General features: G+C 41.7%; 1 protein-coding gene across 3 annotated transcripts in view; it reads right to left on the reverse strand.

Annotated features, from left to right (window-relative positions):
* DENND5B (DENN domain containing 5B) overlaps positions 1-15,386 on the reverse strand; it is a 210,657-nt gene that overhangs the window by 89,603 nt on the left and 105,668 nt on the right. For all 3 annotated transcript variants that reach the window (XM_060112158.1, XM_060112157.1, XM_060112159.1), the window contains one exon: positions 12,158-12,824. In XM_060112158.1, coding sequence (XP_059968141.1) covers positions 12,158-12,824 — 667 coding nt within the window. The remainder of the gene's footprint in view (positions 1-12,157; positions 12,825-15,386) is intronic.

The raw sequence follows: 15,386 nt of genomic DNA on the forward strand, positions 1-15,386 counted from the left end.
AGAGAAAGGATAAGGAACAGGGCAGGGTATGAGGAACCTTTGACTCTTGGGTGGCCACATGATCAATCATGGTGTAGGGCAGCAGCTATGCTGAGATAAATGACTGAAGGTAAAAGTTATTGATGGAATTTATTGATGGATCTAACTCCTGGGGAATTGTTTCAATGGATGCATAAAGAAATACAAACCAATAAGAAAAACGTGAAATATACAATCCCTTGATTATTGTTAGCTATAATAGCTAAAATGAAATTAAAAGAGTGCTGGGTCAGATTTTGATGCTGGGCCAACTAGCTTCAAAGCTGCCCGCAAAAAGCGAAAAATTATTCAGGGACAACAAAGAGCACCTCAAGACTGCTGGTAACCAAAGTTCATGTGTGGGATTGGGAAGGGCAAAACCAAGAAACTACTGAGACCATGGGGCTCAGTGTGAAGGAGCTCACTTTGTAGGTTGGCATCACCAGCTTCCTGAAGAAGCTTTACTAAAAAGGACCAAGAGAGAAATTTAGGAGCAGTATATTCATTTTTATTTTTATTGTATTTTATTTTTTTTAAGATTTATTATTTTATTTATTTTAATTTTGGCTGCGTTGGGTCTTAGTTGTGGCACGCAGGATCTTCCTTGAGGCATGTGGGATCTTTTGTTGCGGCACACGGGCTCTTCGTTGTGGTGTACGGGCTTCTCTCTAGTTGTGGCGTGCGGGTTTTCTCTTCTCTAGTTGTGGTGAGCAGGCTCCAGGGAGCGTGGGCTCTGTAGTTTGCAGTGAGCGGGCTGTCTAGTTGAGGCGCGCAAGCTCAGTAGTTGTGGCACGCGGGCTTAGCTGCCCCACGGCATGTGGGATCTTAGTTCCCTGACCAGGGATCGAACCTGTGTCCCCTAGATTATAAGGCAGATTCTTTACCACTGGACCACCAGAGAAGTCCCTGGAGCAGTATATTCATTTTTAAATGCTGCAGAGTGGAAGGGTTGGTGCAGGACCCACAGCTAACTATGGGACAATTACAGATGGCTATCCATGATACAGACACAGAGCAGGTTACTCCTGAGGGAGCAGCCATCCTGGTGCACTGGATAAAAACTGCTGTAAAGTGTTTACTCAAAGAAGGGGGACTACCTGACTCCCCCTAAAAATGTCAAGTGGAACACCCCAGATGAATTCACCCCTTATTATTCATATGTAAGCCATGTGGGATTGGTGTTATGATAACTAGTATATTCACAACTGAAAATGCTCATTACTCAGGTCATGGTAAATACTGTGGGCCCCTTCTGCATTAGCAACCCATGTAACCTCACAGTCAGAGAAGCCTGTCTCAGCTTCCCCTCATGAATCTTAGCAGATGCTAATAAAAACATTATATTAATTTAAAAGAAAATGTGGAGAGGCAGAGGAAAGAGTCAAGGGACTCGTCCCAGCATGGTGGAAATTTTTAAACAATTATTAAGAAACTGAGTGAATAAAGCAAATGTTGATAGAAGTGGGAAAGACGAAAAAGAAAGAAGGGTGTCAAGAGACGCATCCCAGCAGGATGGAAATCTGTGGATGGTTATTAAGAAATGGGAAGAATGCAGGGGACACGGGTTCAAGCCCTGGTCCGGGAAGATCTCACATGCCGCGGAGCAACTAAGCCTGTGCGCCACAACTAGTGAGCCTGAGCTCTAGAGCCCGCGAGCCACAACTATTGAGCCTGCGTGCCACAACTACTGAAGCCCGAGTGCCTAGAGCCCGTGCTCCGCAACAAGAGAAGCCACTGCAATGAGAAGCCCATGCACCGCAACAAAGAGTAGCCCCCACTCACCGCAACTAGAGAAAGCGCGCGTACAGCAACGAAGACCCAACGCGGTCAAAAATGAAGGAAGGGGGCCTCCCTGGTGGCGCAGTGGTTAAGAGTCCGCCTGCCGATGCAGGGGATACGGGTTCGTGCCCCGGTCTGGGAGGATCCCATATGCCGCGGAGCGGCTGGGCCCGTGAGCCATGGCCGCTGGGCCTGCGCATCCGGAGCCTGTGCTCCGCAACGGGAGAGGCCACAACAGTGAGAGGCCCGCATACCGCAAAAAGAAAAAAAAAAAAAAAAAAAAGAAAAATGAAGGAAGGGAGGGAGGGAGGGAGGGAGGGAGGAATGGGAGGGAGAAAGGGAGGAAGGAAGAAATACATAAATAATTTTTTTAAATCTTAAAAATAAAAAGATTAAAAAAAAGAAATGGGATGAATAAAATGGACATTGACATTGATGGGGTTGAAACAAAGGTCTTAATACAGTACTATCTGAGACTGGGTGGATCAAAGGGACCCCTGCTGGACCCCCTACATTAAAGGGCTCTAAGCAAGTTGAGTTTGTTTACTGCAGTTTGGAGAAATGTAAGACACAGGGAAAGCAATGATTATCATGAGAAACCAGACCTGACATCACCTGGGGCAGGTCAGGCAGATTAATCTTGGCTCAAATTGCCTGCTGGCTAAAATGGTCAGGGAGTGGAGAAGTTTCTGGGAGTCCTTTACTTGGATGGGACCTCATGCACTGTGATACCAAAACCCTTTGGTGAAGTCTTAACGCAGGCTACAAATAGATTGAGAGAATATGAAAAAAGTTAAGGTTGACTGATTAAGGTGGAAGTTTGGGTGAAAACTGGAATGTTTAAACAGGCTTACCTGAATGGTTTATGGGAATGGATACTACGTCTAAATGGGGAACACCTCCCCCCAAAGTAAAAGGGATGGCATGTCAATCGCTCTCCAATCCAAGCAATATTAATTAGACATCATGCTAAATGGGAATAAGACTGCCGGAGCCCACACAGTGTTATAGACAAGAAGCTGGAGCCTGGCAGACAAACTCTGTACAGGAGCCCTACATAGAGCACAGACTGAGGCTTGCGGCAAAAGCCTGTGAGCACCTCCCAGTGACAACTACTGGGATGACGGACTGGAGCATTTCCATTTGAGGGGCAATTACTAGCCTGCTACTGAACGTCAGTCTAAACTGCCCCTATGACTGAAAGACAAAATAATCTTGAAACCCAAAATACCCATGATGTCTTGGGTAATGTCGGAAAAACACTCTAACGAGGAAGGCAGTGCACAGAAGAGTTCCATAATTAAATGGAGATTGTCTACAGAGGATCTTGTTATGAGGAGAAGGCAAGGAGGAGATACAATGAGAAGCCTCTTTTCCCAGAGGACTGACTCTGGAACTGAGTGAGGAGGTGCCAGATTCTGTTGTCACTTGGACAGTATAAATACCTCTCAACTGACCAACAAAGAGCTGCTTGGTTTATGTATGACAGTTCCAAGGTGAATGGCCACCACTCTGATCAAAGAAAGTAAACACAGATGGGCTCAGTGGGCTGACTTGCACACTGTTTTCCTAGCAGTGATGGAAGAACTGAACAATGGTAAAGCCCATATGCTTGGGTTTTTACTGACTCATGGGTAACGGAAAACTGGGCTATTAAAAGGATGCCTGTTTAAGGTGCAGCCATATGGAAATCCCTCTGGGAATTTATGGGCCACTTTAAAGTAGGACATGTTAATGCCCATCAGAAGAACCCACTTTCAGGTTTGGGAGGTGATGTAACCACCAAGTAGACCTTCTGGTACACTCCCTTCAAGTGGCCACCTGGGGGACTGCAGCAGTGCAGAGATGGGCTGAATCTAGACATAATCCTCTTATACCCTCTGAGGCACAAATTGCCAACAAGAACTGTTTTGTCTGCCAACAGGAGAGACAGAGGATGCAGATGGATGTGGGGAAGACTCCCCGGGGGGGAAGGCCCTACTACACATAGCCAGCAAGTAGACTACACTGGACTAATGCCAGCGGCCCTGGTGGGGGTGGGGCTATAAATGGGTCCTACCAGGAACAGACACTTCAGACTGGGTTTTGCATATGAGGCAGTAGATGCAAATGCTTAAAATGCTCTTGGAGGATCGGAACAGAAGATACTCTACCAATGTGGGCCGCCAAGTCACACACTTCCGGCTATGGGACACAACACGCTTCATCACAGCACCCAGTGTCCAACAGTGGGTGAAGAGATACCACATCAAATGGATACACGATGTTGCTTATCACCCTCACAGTAATGGTTTAATTGAGAATTAGAACAGGCAGTTGAAATATCTGCTGTCTAAAATGTGTGAGATAAAAGCATAAAGGGCTGACGTTCATGCCTTCACAAGTGTGTGCTCACACTCAACATAAGGGGGCCTAAGGGAGAGTCTCCACTAGATAGATACCTCTGTTCTTCTGGTGGATCTGGGGAAAAGGGGATAGAGATGGATGCTGGTATGACTACAATTCTTCCTAAGGGGTAAGGATACTGGTATGAAAATATACTTTTTATTTTCTTCCCCACATCACCTCAGCTTTCTTTTTCCTACCTCATGCAGGACCAGGACTATAGCTACAAGTGCCAGAAGCAGGGATGAAACTCTATTTTTAAACCTTTATGTCAGAACTCCTAAGAGCCTGCTGGGGTGGGCTGTGCCTTCACCCCATCTGGCAAAACGAGGGTTAACAGTGAATGCAGCTGTAATGCCTGGAGGTGAAAACAGCCCACTAGTTCTGTACCTATGTAACCTTACCCTAATATGAATGGTAGTGAACTGAGGCGGAGGTACTTGCTAGACTAGTATTGCTGCCTGCAATCTAAACCAGCACTGTGGCCAAACCTAATGTCCCTTCCAAAGGTGGAAAAGTTTGCGTATAAATGGAAAGAAGGAGGAATAGTAGTTAAGGGTAAAGGAGTAAATAAATGAGTTATGGTAATAAGAGAAATCCAATATTACATTAACACTCTGAAAGAGGCTCGGGGCAAGAGATGACATTGTCTCTTAGCTCAATTATACCGGATGCCTTGAAAGGGGGAAGCCATATATTGCTGCAGTTGGAACCTGAGAAGATGTATTGTACTGGAACCCTGCAAACCTCAGTGGCCTTGCTCTGGGAGACATTTTCATGCAGTAGGATGATAGACTGAACTAAACAGTAATGCCAAAGGGACAGGTACTATGCCAGCATCTTTTAACTATTAGGATTCTTTTGTTCTAAGGGATCGTGGTCAAAGACCAGGAGGTAGTCTGTGATATAATAAAAGTATCTGACCTTTGTCCCCAGTTCATGATGATGATGATAATGATGATGATGATGATGATAATGATGACAGAGGACAAGTGGGAGGGAAAAGGGGGAGGAGGAATAGAAAACCAAAATAAACCATTAAAGACACTGGACTGGTACTTAACATCTTCCCAACAAGACCAAACAGTTTACAGACAGCTTCCCTCAAATAGTCATGGATCAAATAATTACAACCTTAAATGAAGGGGATTCCTTGGGGGCGCAGTGGTTAAGAATCCGCCTGCCAGTGCAGGGGACAGGGGTTCGAGCCCTGGTCCGGGAAGATCTCACATGCTGTGGAGCAACTAAGCCTGTGCGCCACAACTGCTGAGTCTGAGATCTAGAGCCAAAGAGCCACAGCTACTGAGCTCACGTGCCACAACTGCTGAACCCTGCAAGCCTAGAGCCTGTGTTCCACAGCAAGAGAAGCCACCACAATGAGAAGCCTGCGCACCGCAATGAAGAGTAGCCCCTGCTCGCCACAACTAGAGAAAGCCCGCGCGCAGCAACGAAGACCCAACGCAGCCAAAAATAAATAAATAAAATAAAAATTTAAAAAAAGAACCTTAAATTAATTTTTCTCCATTTTATCTTCCAGACAAAAATGGAATACTTTCCAACTCATTCTATGAAGTTAGAATAATCTTAATACCAAAAACCAGATAAGATAGTGCAAGGAATAAAAATGATAAGCCAAATCAATTAAAAACACAGATGTAAAACTTCTAATCAAAATATTAGCAGACTAAATCAAGCCATATCTGAAAACCATGACCAAATCAGGTTTGTGTCAGGAATGTAAGGGTGGAATATACATTTTTCACCTTAATAAATGGTTAAAATGAGAAAAACATGATCATCTTACTTGATGCAGAAAGAACATTCAATAAAATATGACATGCGTTCATAATTTTAAAAAAATTTGAACACGCTAGGAATAAAAGGAAACTTCTTTAACCTGGTACAGGGTACAAGGTATTTACCAAAAACACTATAGCAAATGTTATGCTTAATAGTGAAGCATTAAAAGCATTCTTTTTAACATCAGGAAAAAGACAAGGATGCCTGTTATTATCAATTCCATTCTATACAGTACTGGAAAGCCTAGTTAGTACTACAAGGCAAGCAAAAGAAATAAAGGTGACAAAGATTGGAAAAGAAGAAATAAAACCATCATTATTTGCACATTATCACCTATTTACTATTATAAAACTACCTAGAGACATTAAAGAAAGCCCTTATAAATGGAGAGATACATCATTTTCATGGAGGGGAGACTCAACATTCTAAATACGTTAATTGTCTCAAAACTACATTCAATGAAATTTCAGTAAAAAGAAGGTGGTGAAGAGAACTTTCCTATAAGATACCAAGACTTACTTTAAAGCTATAGTAATTACAACAGCGTGATTTACTACAGGGACAGAAAAACTGGCAGAATAAACTGAATTCCCAGAAATATATAGAGGAACTTCACATACAGGAACTTATACATGAATGAAGTGGCACTGCAGATCAGAGGGAGGAAGAATGGTCTATCTAATAACTAGTATAGAATAACTAGTTACAGATATTTCTAAAATATTAAATTTGATCTCTTCCTCACAACATAAGCAAAAATCAATTTCTTAGAGATGCTAAATATAACTTAAAAACATTTAGGAAAAAATGTAGACTATTTTTTAGAAACTCAGAATAGAGAAGGATTTCTTAAATAGAACAGAAAGTTAAGTCATAAGAAAGATTTGTAAATCAGAATTTATGACTGAGTAAATTAATTCATCAAAAGATCCCTAAAAGAAAATTAACAGCCACAAACTGGAAGGAGACATGTGCTTCTCATATAACTGACCAAGGATTAGTTTCTTGAATATATAATGAAAACTTATTAAGAAAAATGTCTTAATATTAAGTTTTTGTTCATCACAAAGTAAAACTAGTATTATAAAAATATTGGCCAAAGCTGTTAAAATTCTAATGCTTTTTGGATACAGGTCATGGGAACCCACTTTCTGCCATCAAAATATCAAGTTTGATTTTATGATTTATCAACTCCATAACAAATAAGCTATAATGTTTAGTTGAGCATGACTAGAAATTTGTGTTTACAAGGCTCCCAACTTCTTCAAGAAAACTTCAAGCAGCTTCTACTTACTGACAAGGTTAATTCATGTACAACTCACAAAGCGGGGGGAAGGGAGAGGAGTACTGTGAAGGCTCACAGGCAGGCAGTGCAGCGTGGGCTGTGGGTAACTGCTTATTTCCATTGTGAAGAGTCAAAGAAGGTAATAAGTAAGATACAAAAATGTCCCTGAGACGTTAATTATTGGTATCAAAAGTTAGACCCTGGTGTTTAAATTCCCCTTTTATTCCTCCACTATTCCTTTGAAAAGATGATCAGACTCCAATCTTCCCACTGTCTTGCTCCAAGTATTTCTAGGCTGCAGAAGAGAAGTACTCTTTTCTGATCTGGGGTCCTAGAAAAGAGCCTTTACCTCTTGGGTTCATTCCCTGCTTAAAATTTCTAGCCAGTTACCACTGCAAAGTGACCGTGATGTACACACTCTCTAAATAACAGACTGGATTTTTTGTTGTTGTTGTTGTTGCGGTACGCAGGCCTCTCACTGTTGTGGCCTCTCCCGTTGAGGAGCACAGGCTCCGGAAGCACAGGCTCAGCGGCCATGGCTTACAGGCCCAGCCACTCCGCGGCATGTGGGATCTTCCCGGACTGGGGCACGAACCTGTGTCCCCTGCTTCGGCAGGCGGACTCAACCACTGCGCCACCAGGAAAGCCCGATTTTTTTTTAATTAATTAATTTTTATTTATTTATCTTTGGCTGCATTGGGTCTTCGTTGTTGTGTGTAGACTCTCTCTAGTTGTGGCGAGCAAGGGCTACTCTTCATTGTGGTGTGCGGGCTTCTCACTGCGGTGGCCTCTCTTGTTGCGGAGCACAGGCTCTAGGCATGCGGGTTTCAGTAGTTGTGGCACATGGGCTTAGCTGCTCCGCGGCACGTGGGATTTTCCCGGACCAGGGCTCGAACGCGTGTCCCCTGCATTGGCAGGTGGATTCTTAACCACTGCGCCACCAGAGAAGTCCCCAGACTGGATAGATTTAAATGGGCTGTGGGGGACTTCCCCGGTGGTCCAGTGGTAAAGAATCCGCTTTCCAATGCAGGGGAACTCGGGTTCGATCCATGCCGCAGGGCAACTGAGCCTGCACACCACAACTACTGAGCCCGGGTGCCTCAACTAGAGAGCCACGTGCTGCAAACTACAGAGCCCATGCGCCACAACTACAGAGCCTACGCACCCTGGAGCCCACACGCCACAACCAGAGAGAGAAAACCTGCATGCCACAACTAGAGAGAAGCCCACATGCTGCAACTAGAGAGGAGCCCATGTGCCACAACGAAGATCTCATGTGCTGCAACTAAGACCAACGCAGCCAACAAACAAACAGTGCCCAGGAATGTGTGTGGCAGCATTTTTTAAAAAATAAAGAAAAAAAAAGGGCTGTGCACAAGAATTTCAAATCAGTCTAGAAGGACATTTTCATCACTGAAATCCATCTACTTTTATTATTTTTGGGTTTTCATGGTAATTGTTCAAGACTTGTAATGTTTTTAAATTTTATGGCATCAGTGAACAAGAAATGAAGTACCAGATGTTATTAAAACTCCTTAACACAGTCAGGAGAAATGAAGAATGGCACCAGAGTACAAATCAACATAACAACTCTTAATTCATTCCCTTCTTTCTCTAATGGGAGAGACACTTGTCATTGTTAAAATTTGCATTTACACAGATAATCTACAATTATTTAACATGGTACCTTTACAAAAGACCCTCAGAGGTGAGTTTATAATTTAAAAATACATAGTGAGACAGATAAGGAAAGGTTAAGTGCAGTGTCCAATACAGCTAACATGTGGGTAAGTGTTCTGGATAAAGACGGATCCAAGCCCGTTCTCAGCTCCACCATGTTACCTAATAGCTTGGCTAAGTTACTAAGCTTCCCTGAGCGTCAATTTCCTCCTTCATAAAAGCATGTGCAGTACTAACTCATTGTTGAGAGGATTAAATGCAGGGGGCAAAAAGACCAAAATGTACAAGGCACTTTAATAGTACAATTCCTAATATAGAGTGATTTCTGTGAATGATTAGAAAATTACTTAATGAGCCTACTTTTTGTATGACACTTAAAAAATATATGTATGATGAGAGTTCTACAATCTCAAGATTCACTCTTGTGTTCAGCATAAAAGACCAAGTTACCAAAAAATACTCATTTGAGTACAAAAACATGCTCATAAATATTCAATCTTCTTAATTTGAAACTGAAATTAATACTTAGATATTAATTAACTATAACTTTTCAACAGACTCCATAAACTAAATGGGACAAGCTAATCAAGCTGAGCAGAAAGATGAGAGCTCAAGACAGACCACAAGCACAGAGACATAAAGTGCTATTTAAAACAGGAAGTGTGATAACTAAGGGTTTTTTTCTTTAAAAATAATGACATTCAGTATAAGAGAACATTTATTAAGTTCTCAATCCTGAAACAAATGCCTTGACTCTATAATTTAACAAAGTTATACTTTGAATGCAATAATATGTCAGATCCTCACAACTTAAGATGTGCATAATTTTATAGAGGATTATGTAGGACTAATAAAACTGATAATAATTACAACAACATTGGCCATCATTTAGTTAGCACAGGTTTCTTACTTTCTCACAATAAATCAGTGAGAGAAGAAGGAAAAAACCTGTTATCCCCATAAAGATGAACTGATTGACACTCAGGAAGATTATGTAACTTGTCCAAGGTTACAGATAGTAAGTGACATAACAGAGATTTGAACCCATGATTGTTATCACTTCAAAAACCAATATTCTTGGGCTTCCCTGGTGGCGCAGTGCTTGAGAGTCTGCCTGCCGATGTAGGGGACACGGGTTCGTGCCCCGGTCCCGGAAGATCCCACATGCTGCGGAGTGGCTGGGCCCGTGAGCCATGGCCGCTGGGCCTGCGCGTCCAGAGCCTGTGCTCCGCAGCGGGAGAGACCGCAGCAGTGAGAGGCCCGCGTACCACAAAAAAACCCAAAAAACAAAAAACAATATTTTTTCTGCCCCAAATTGCTTCTCTAGGCAGAACATTAGGAAAAGGAACTAAATGACTGGGAAGATCTCTTGAAAATCTAGGATTTAAATTCTTTTTACTAATAAGCTAATATACCTGAGGGTATTAAGCTTCAAGCCCCTGCCCCAACAAGCAAATCTCCAACCCCTATCCCCTTCAGGGAAAAAAGCAAGACAGGAAGACGTAGAAAGGAAGAAAGAATTACTTAACATTAAATCTTTCAGATACAAAAGGGTGATCTGCCGGTAATGACCAGCGCTAAGAAAATGAGAGCACGAGAACAGGAAAGAATTCAGATTAGTCATTAGAGAAGAACTTCCTGACAACAAAAATTGAGACACTGGAACACATTATCAGAGAACATTACGTAGGATAAACTGAAGAAAATACAACCTTATGAAGGGCTGTCAACACACAAACAGTATCAACATACACACAAGATGGGGAAGTACAAATATAGCCTACTTGGCTCAGCCTCATTTATAATTTAAAATAGAAAAGAAAAAAAGGAAACTGGTAAAATAAGCTTGACAGCAACAGTCAGGAGACTGCACTACAATTCTGTCAGCCTAAGTACAAGTTAGCAAAATGCTAACCCAATATTTGTGCCACATTTTTCAAAAGACCCATCAAGGCACAGGTACCATTTTATATTTTCCTTCAATTCACTATCCATTAAAACACAGCATCTCGGGCTTCTCCGGTGGCGCAGTGGTTGAGAGTCCGCCTGCCGATGCAGGGGACACGGGTTTGTGCCCCAGTCCAGGAAGATCCCAGATGCCGTGGAGCGGCTGGGCCCGTGAGCCATGGCCGCTAAGCCTGTGTGTCTGGAGCCTGTGCTCCGCAACAGGAGAGGCCACAACAGTGAGAGGCCCGCATACCGCAAAAAAAACCAACCCCCCCCCAAAAAAAACACAGCATCTCTACTTCCTCTGCAAATTCATGTTCAGACTAGAACCAGTGCTCTAGTCTAGGCTCAAAGTTAGTCATCACAGATGCACTGGTAAAATAAAACCCAAATTCTGCTAGTTTCTTAAGTATGTTTTGGGAGAATTTTGAATGAAAAATATCTCAAAGATAACTTCCTTTGGGATTAAAAACAAAACAAAACCCCCCCACATAACTTTGGTGGAATTATTAGACCTAGGAGAATCGTGTCTGTTCCACACGCCTATACCCCTTTCTCTCACTACATGAAATCAACCCATCCAAAGTTGATTGCCTTAGGAAACTGCAGAGTCAACAATTTCGTTTATCCCTTTCCAATGTCAGTTGAGTCTTGATGTGAACCTTTACTAACCTGTAAAAAAATGAGAAGTCTGGGCTTCCCTGGTGGCGCAGTGGTTGAGAGTCCGCCTGCCGATGCAGGGGACACGGGTTCGTGCCCTGATCCCGGAAGATCCCACATGCCGCGGGGCGGCTGGGCCCGCGAGCCATGGCCGCGGGGCCTGTGTGTCCGGAGCCTGTGCTCCGCAACGGGAGAGGCCACAGCAGTGAGAGGCCCGCGTACAGCAAAAAAAAAAAAAAAAATGAGAAGTCTACATGTTCCTGGTAGTAAGAGGATTCTCTCACTTTCATTATAAAAAGAAATATGTTTCTTTTATGATGATTATGTTATTATCAGGGAAAAAAAGGGCTACTTCCATTAAAAAACAAATACACTTAAGTCAGCCAAGTTAATGCTTTTATATTCCTTCCCTTTTTTTCTCTACAGCCACTGCCATCCAAAAGAGAAGTAACCTCTCAGCCTCTGGTCCTACCTAAAACCCTCTCCTTTACACAAGACAGAAGAGACTTCGGACCATTAACTATTTGGTTCTAATAATATACCCCAGTAGTTGAGAGCATAAGTACTTGCTTTTGGGAGACCTAAAATCTAGGGCAGACCTACCTTGTGAGTAGAGAAGGATCTGCATCTCTAAAAGAACACAGGTAAACACCTGTACCAAGTTCTCCAGGCCCAGCAGTTCGAAGACCTCTCGCAGCGGGTAATCGGAGAGAGGAAGTTCACTGGGGCCCGGCCTCTGACAGATGACGGGTTCATAAACACCATAAAATTTCAGTGATCTCCCTGGAGGAGGAAGGGGCACCTCATAGAGAATATTATGGATGTAGCTCTCAAGCGGCAAGGGTGGTGGCTGCTGTGAGGTAACTGCCTTGTAAAGCTGGATAAGGAATTTCTTGCAGGCCTGCATGAAAGGCAGTGGTGTGATCAAACATATACTTTTTGAAACATACAGGGTGTCTCTGCTGATGTCATAAGAGTTGTATCGCTGGAGTTTCAAAAGGGAAGTTGTATCTCCCTCGTCAATACTGCTTGCCAGTGAGTCCATGCTGCAGGAGGATGAAGCGTACAAGCTGCTGTAATGCTCTGCGTTGTGCATCTGGTAGAGCGTCTGCATTGCTGTGCAGATTTGCTTACTTGTAACTTCTTCGTAAAAAGTGAGAACAAAACCGTAGGTACGAGAACCATCTTCCCGGGTAATTATAAATGAGTGGAACTGAGGGTCTTTATTGTCAGTTTGTGTTCTGAAAGATAGCCCTTTAGGCATGCACAACTGTGGAGGAAGGAGAAGAAAAGCATCAGAAGGCAGTACACAAACAACTTCAAACCAGAAAAAATGTTTGTGAAGCTCCATCTCAGCTTGTGACCTTCATTAAGTCATGTAACTTCTCTGAGCCTCGGTTTCTTTATCTACAACATTTGCTGCATCAGTAACTTGAAGACAAAATATGCAAGGGCACTTTACAAATATTTAGTATTTAAGAACTATTTTTAGAGTAATGTTGATACTGTTTCAGAGGAATACACAGACAGGTGAAGGCTCATTTGATAAATGGAAAAAAAGTTAAACACAGAATAATAAAAACAACAGTATCATTTTTGCTATTTTGAACAGTATTATCCTTAGGAAAATAAACTTTGAAAATTAAATGATTTTTTATTTACTGAAGCAGAAGGGTAGAAACAAGACATTTTAGATTATTTCCAGCAGAGATCATGCCCCAGGTCTTGGGAACTACCCAGGATTGAGTCAAACTGGGGAATAAAATTACGTGAGGAGTTAAAGATGCTATATTTAAGATACTTACAAAGCACAAGAAATTAAAATCGAGTCTTTAAAACATTTTAAACAAATTACAGAAAATTTGAAATACACTAAGGAAAAGAGAACTTGTAATTCAACTATCCTAAAATAACGATCACTATTAACTTTTCTATTATTGCTTTCTACTTTTGTATTACAATATACTTTCTGCATAGAAATAATTTTACCATACATTATGACATTTTTTTTCAGATTTAATAATCGACCTGGTATAAAATTTAGAAGTTCTCCCAAATCCTCACATTACCAAAAAAATGTAATTCACTTAAGAGTTACATGTCCTTCATCTAAACTGTGAACAAACACTTATTAAGTGCCTTTCTGAGCTAGGCCCTGTGATGGTGATACAATGGTGAGAAAGACACAGTTCCTGCTCCTCTGAAGCTTCCAGTCCAGTAAGGATGACAGATGATTAAAAAATTTAAAAAAAATAATAAAGTATTGGAAGTGCTATGATAGGGTAAATATAGGCTGCTAGGAAAAAATACAGCAGGAGGACATAAATGAGAAAAGAGGGAGCCACCAGGGGAAAAAATGAAGGAAGCCCAAGCGGAGACCTGAGGATAAGTGTAGGTGTGTATAGGTGTTAGTGAGATAAAGAGAAGGCAGAGAGGGCACGTGCAAAAGCCCAGAAGACAGAATGTGAGGTTTTGGGGAACTGAAACCTGCTCTTTAGCTCACCTACTCTGCTGGGGGCCTTCAGACAATCCCAGTCCTCGGCCTGGAACCACCCTAACTCACATCCAGTAGAGCAAAGGGGCTACCCTGCCAAACCCTACTCAAACTGCAGATCTGTAAGCAAAACAATGATTTTGTTGTTTTAAATCAAGAGACTACAGCCCTGAGGTCAAATCCAATCTGCCACTTGTTTTTGAAAATAAAATTTTATTGGAACACAATCACGCTCCTCCATTTAAGCTGTGTAGACACACAGCTGCTTTTGCACTACAACAGCAGAGCTGAATAACTGCAACAGAGACTGCATGGCCCACAACACTCAACTATTTACTATCTGGTCCTTTGTGGGAAAAAAAAAAACCCCTGCCAGCCTATGTTTTAAGCCACTTAAGTAACACTGGGATGGTTTGTTATAGAGCTATATATATCCAAAACACTCCCTTACTTCCTGTAAGTCTCCATATAAATACTACCTTAAAGAGGTCTTCTTTATCTTTCCATAAAAAATAGTGTTTTCATCCTATAAATGCCGTTAAAATGTCACTTCTCCTCTAAAAAGTCTTTGTTGAATGAAGCAGTTAAAATCTTGCACCATAGTATACATATGTACATCGTATACTGACACACAGTAGTTTCTCAAATTTTGTTTCATCTCTAGATTGAAAACTACTCAAGGACTGGTAATAGCCTTAACAATTCAAGAGTACCATACATGGAACAATACACTATTTGGGGCCGTAATAAATGGTGACTGATAAAGATAAAAAGCAAAAATTGTGAAGCCCAGCACAAGTATCCCAGTGAAAATGTCTTTATATTTCATATCACTGAATATAAGAATTGGAAAGAGCTATGGTAGCTTTACTTAATTATTATTATATATGTATATTGACAAAAATTAAATTACTGTGTACATTTGGGCAAAATAAGATATAGATTTAGGTAAAACACATGAATACCTAGATTTGTTAGGGGGAAATTTTGTTTATTCCTAATCTTGGAAATAAAAGGCCATGGCAGAATATTTTCATAATGAGTCCTTCATAATTAAAGCTGCTTTCACCATAACAAGTCAATGAGATCTTCTACTGATTATGAATGAAAACTCATCTGACACATTTACTATAGTCAATAAAGATGGTAGGAAGGATGATCTGATGAATCAGTCTTGCTCCAGGCTAAGCTCAAACCTGCATAGCATAGTGCATGGCACACAGAAGTATTTGTTGAATGAACGAATGAATAAATGAATGAACAAGAAAACAATCAAGAACAACAGCTCGGGGTACAGGATCAGATTTAGTTCATCTCTTCATTCAATCTGTAGTTCTC

Source organism: Mesoplodon densirostris, chromosome 11, assembly GCF_025265405.1.
Source record: "Mesoplodon densirostris isolate mMesDen1 chromosome 11, mMesDen1 primary haplotype, whole genome shotgun sequence".
Lineage (NCBI taxonomy): Eukaryota > Metazoa > Chordata > Mammalia > Artiodactyla > Ziphiidae > Mesoplodon > Mesoplodon densirostris.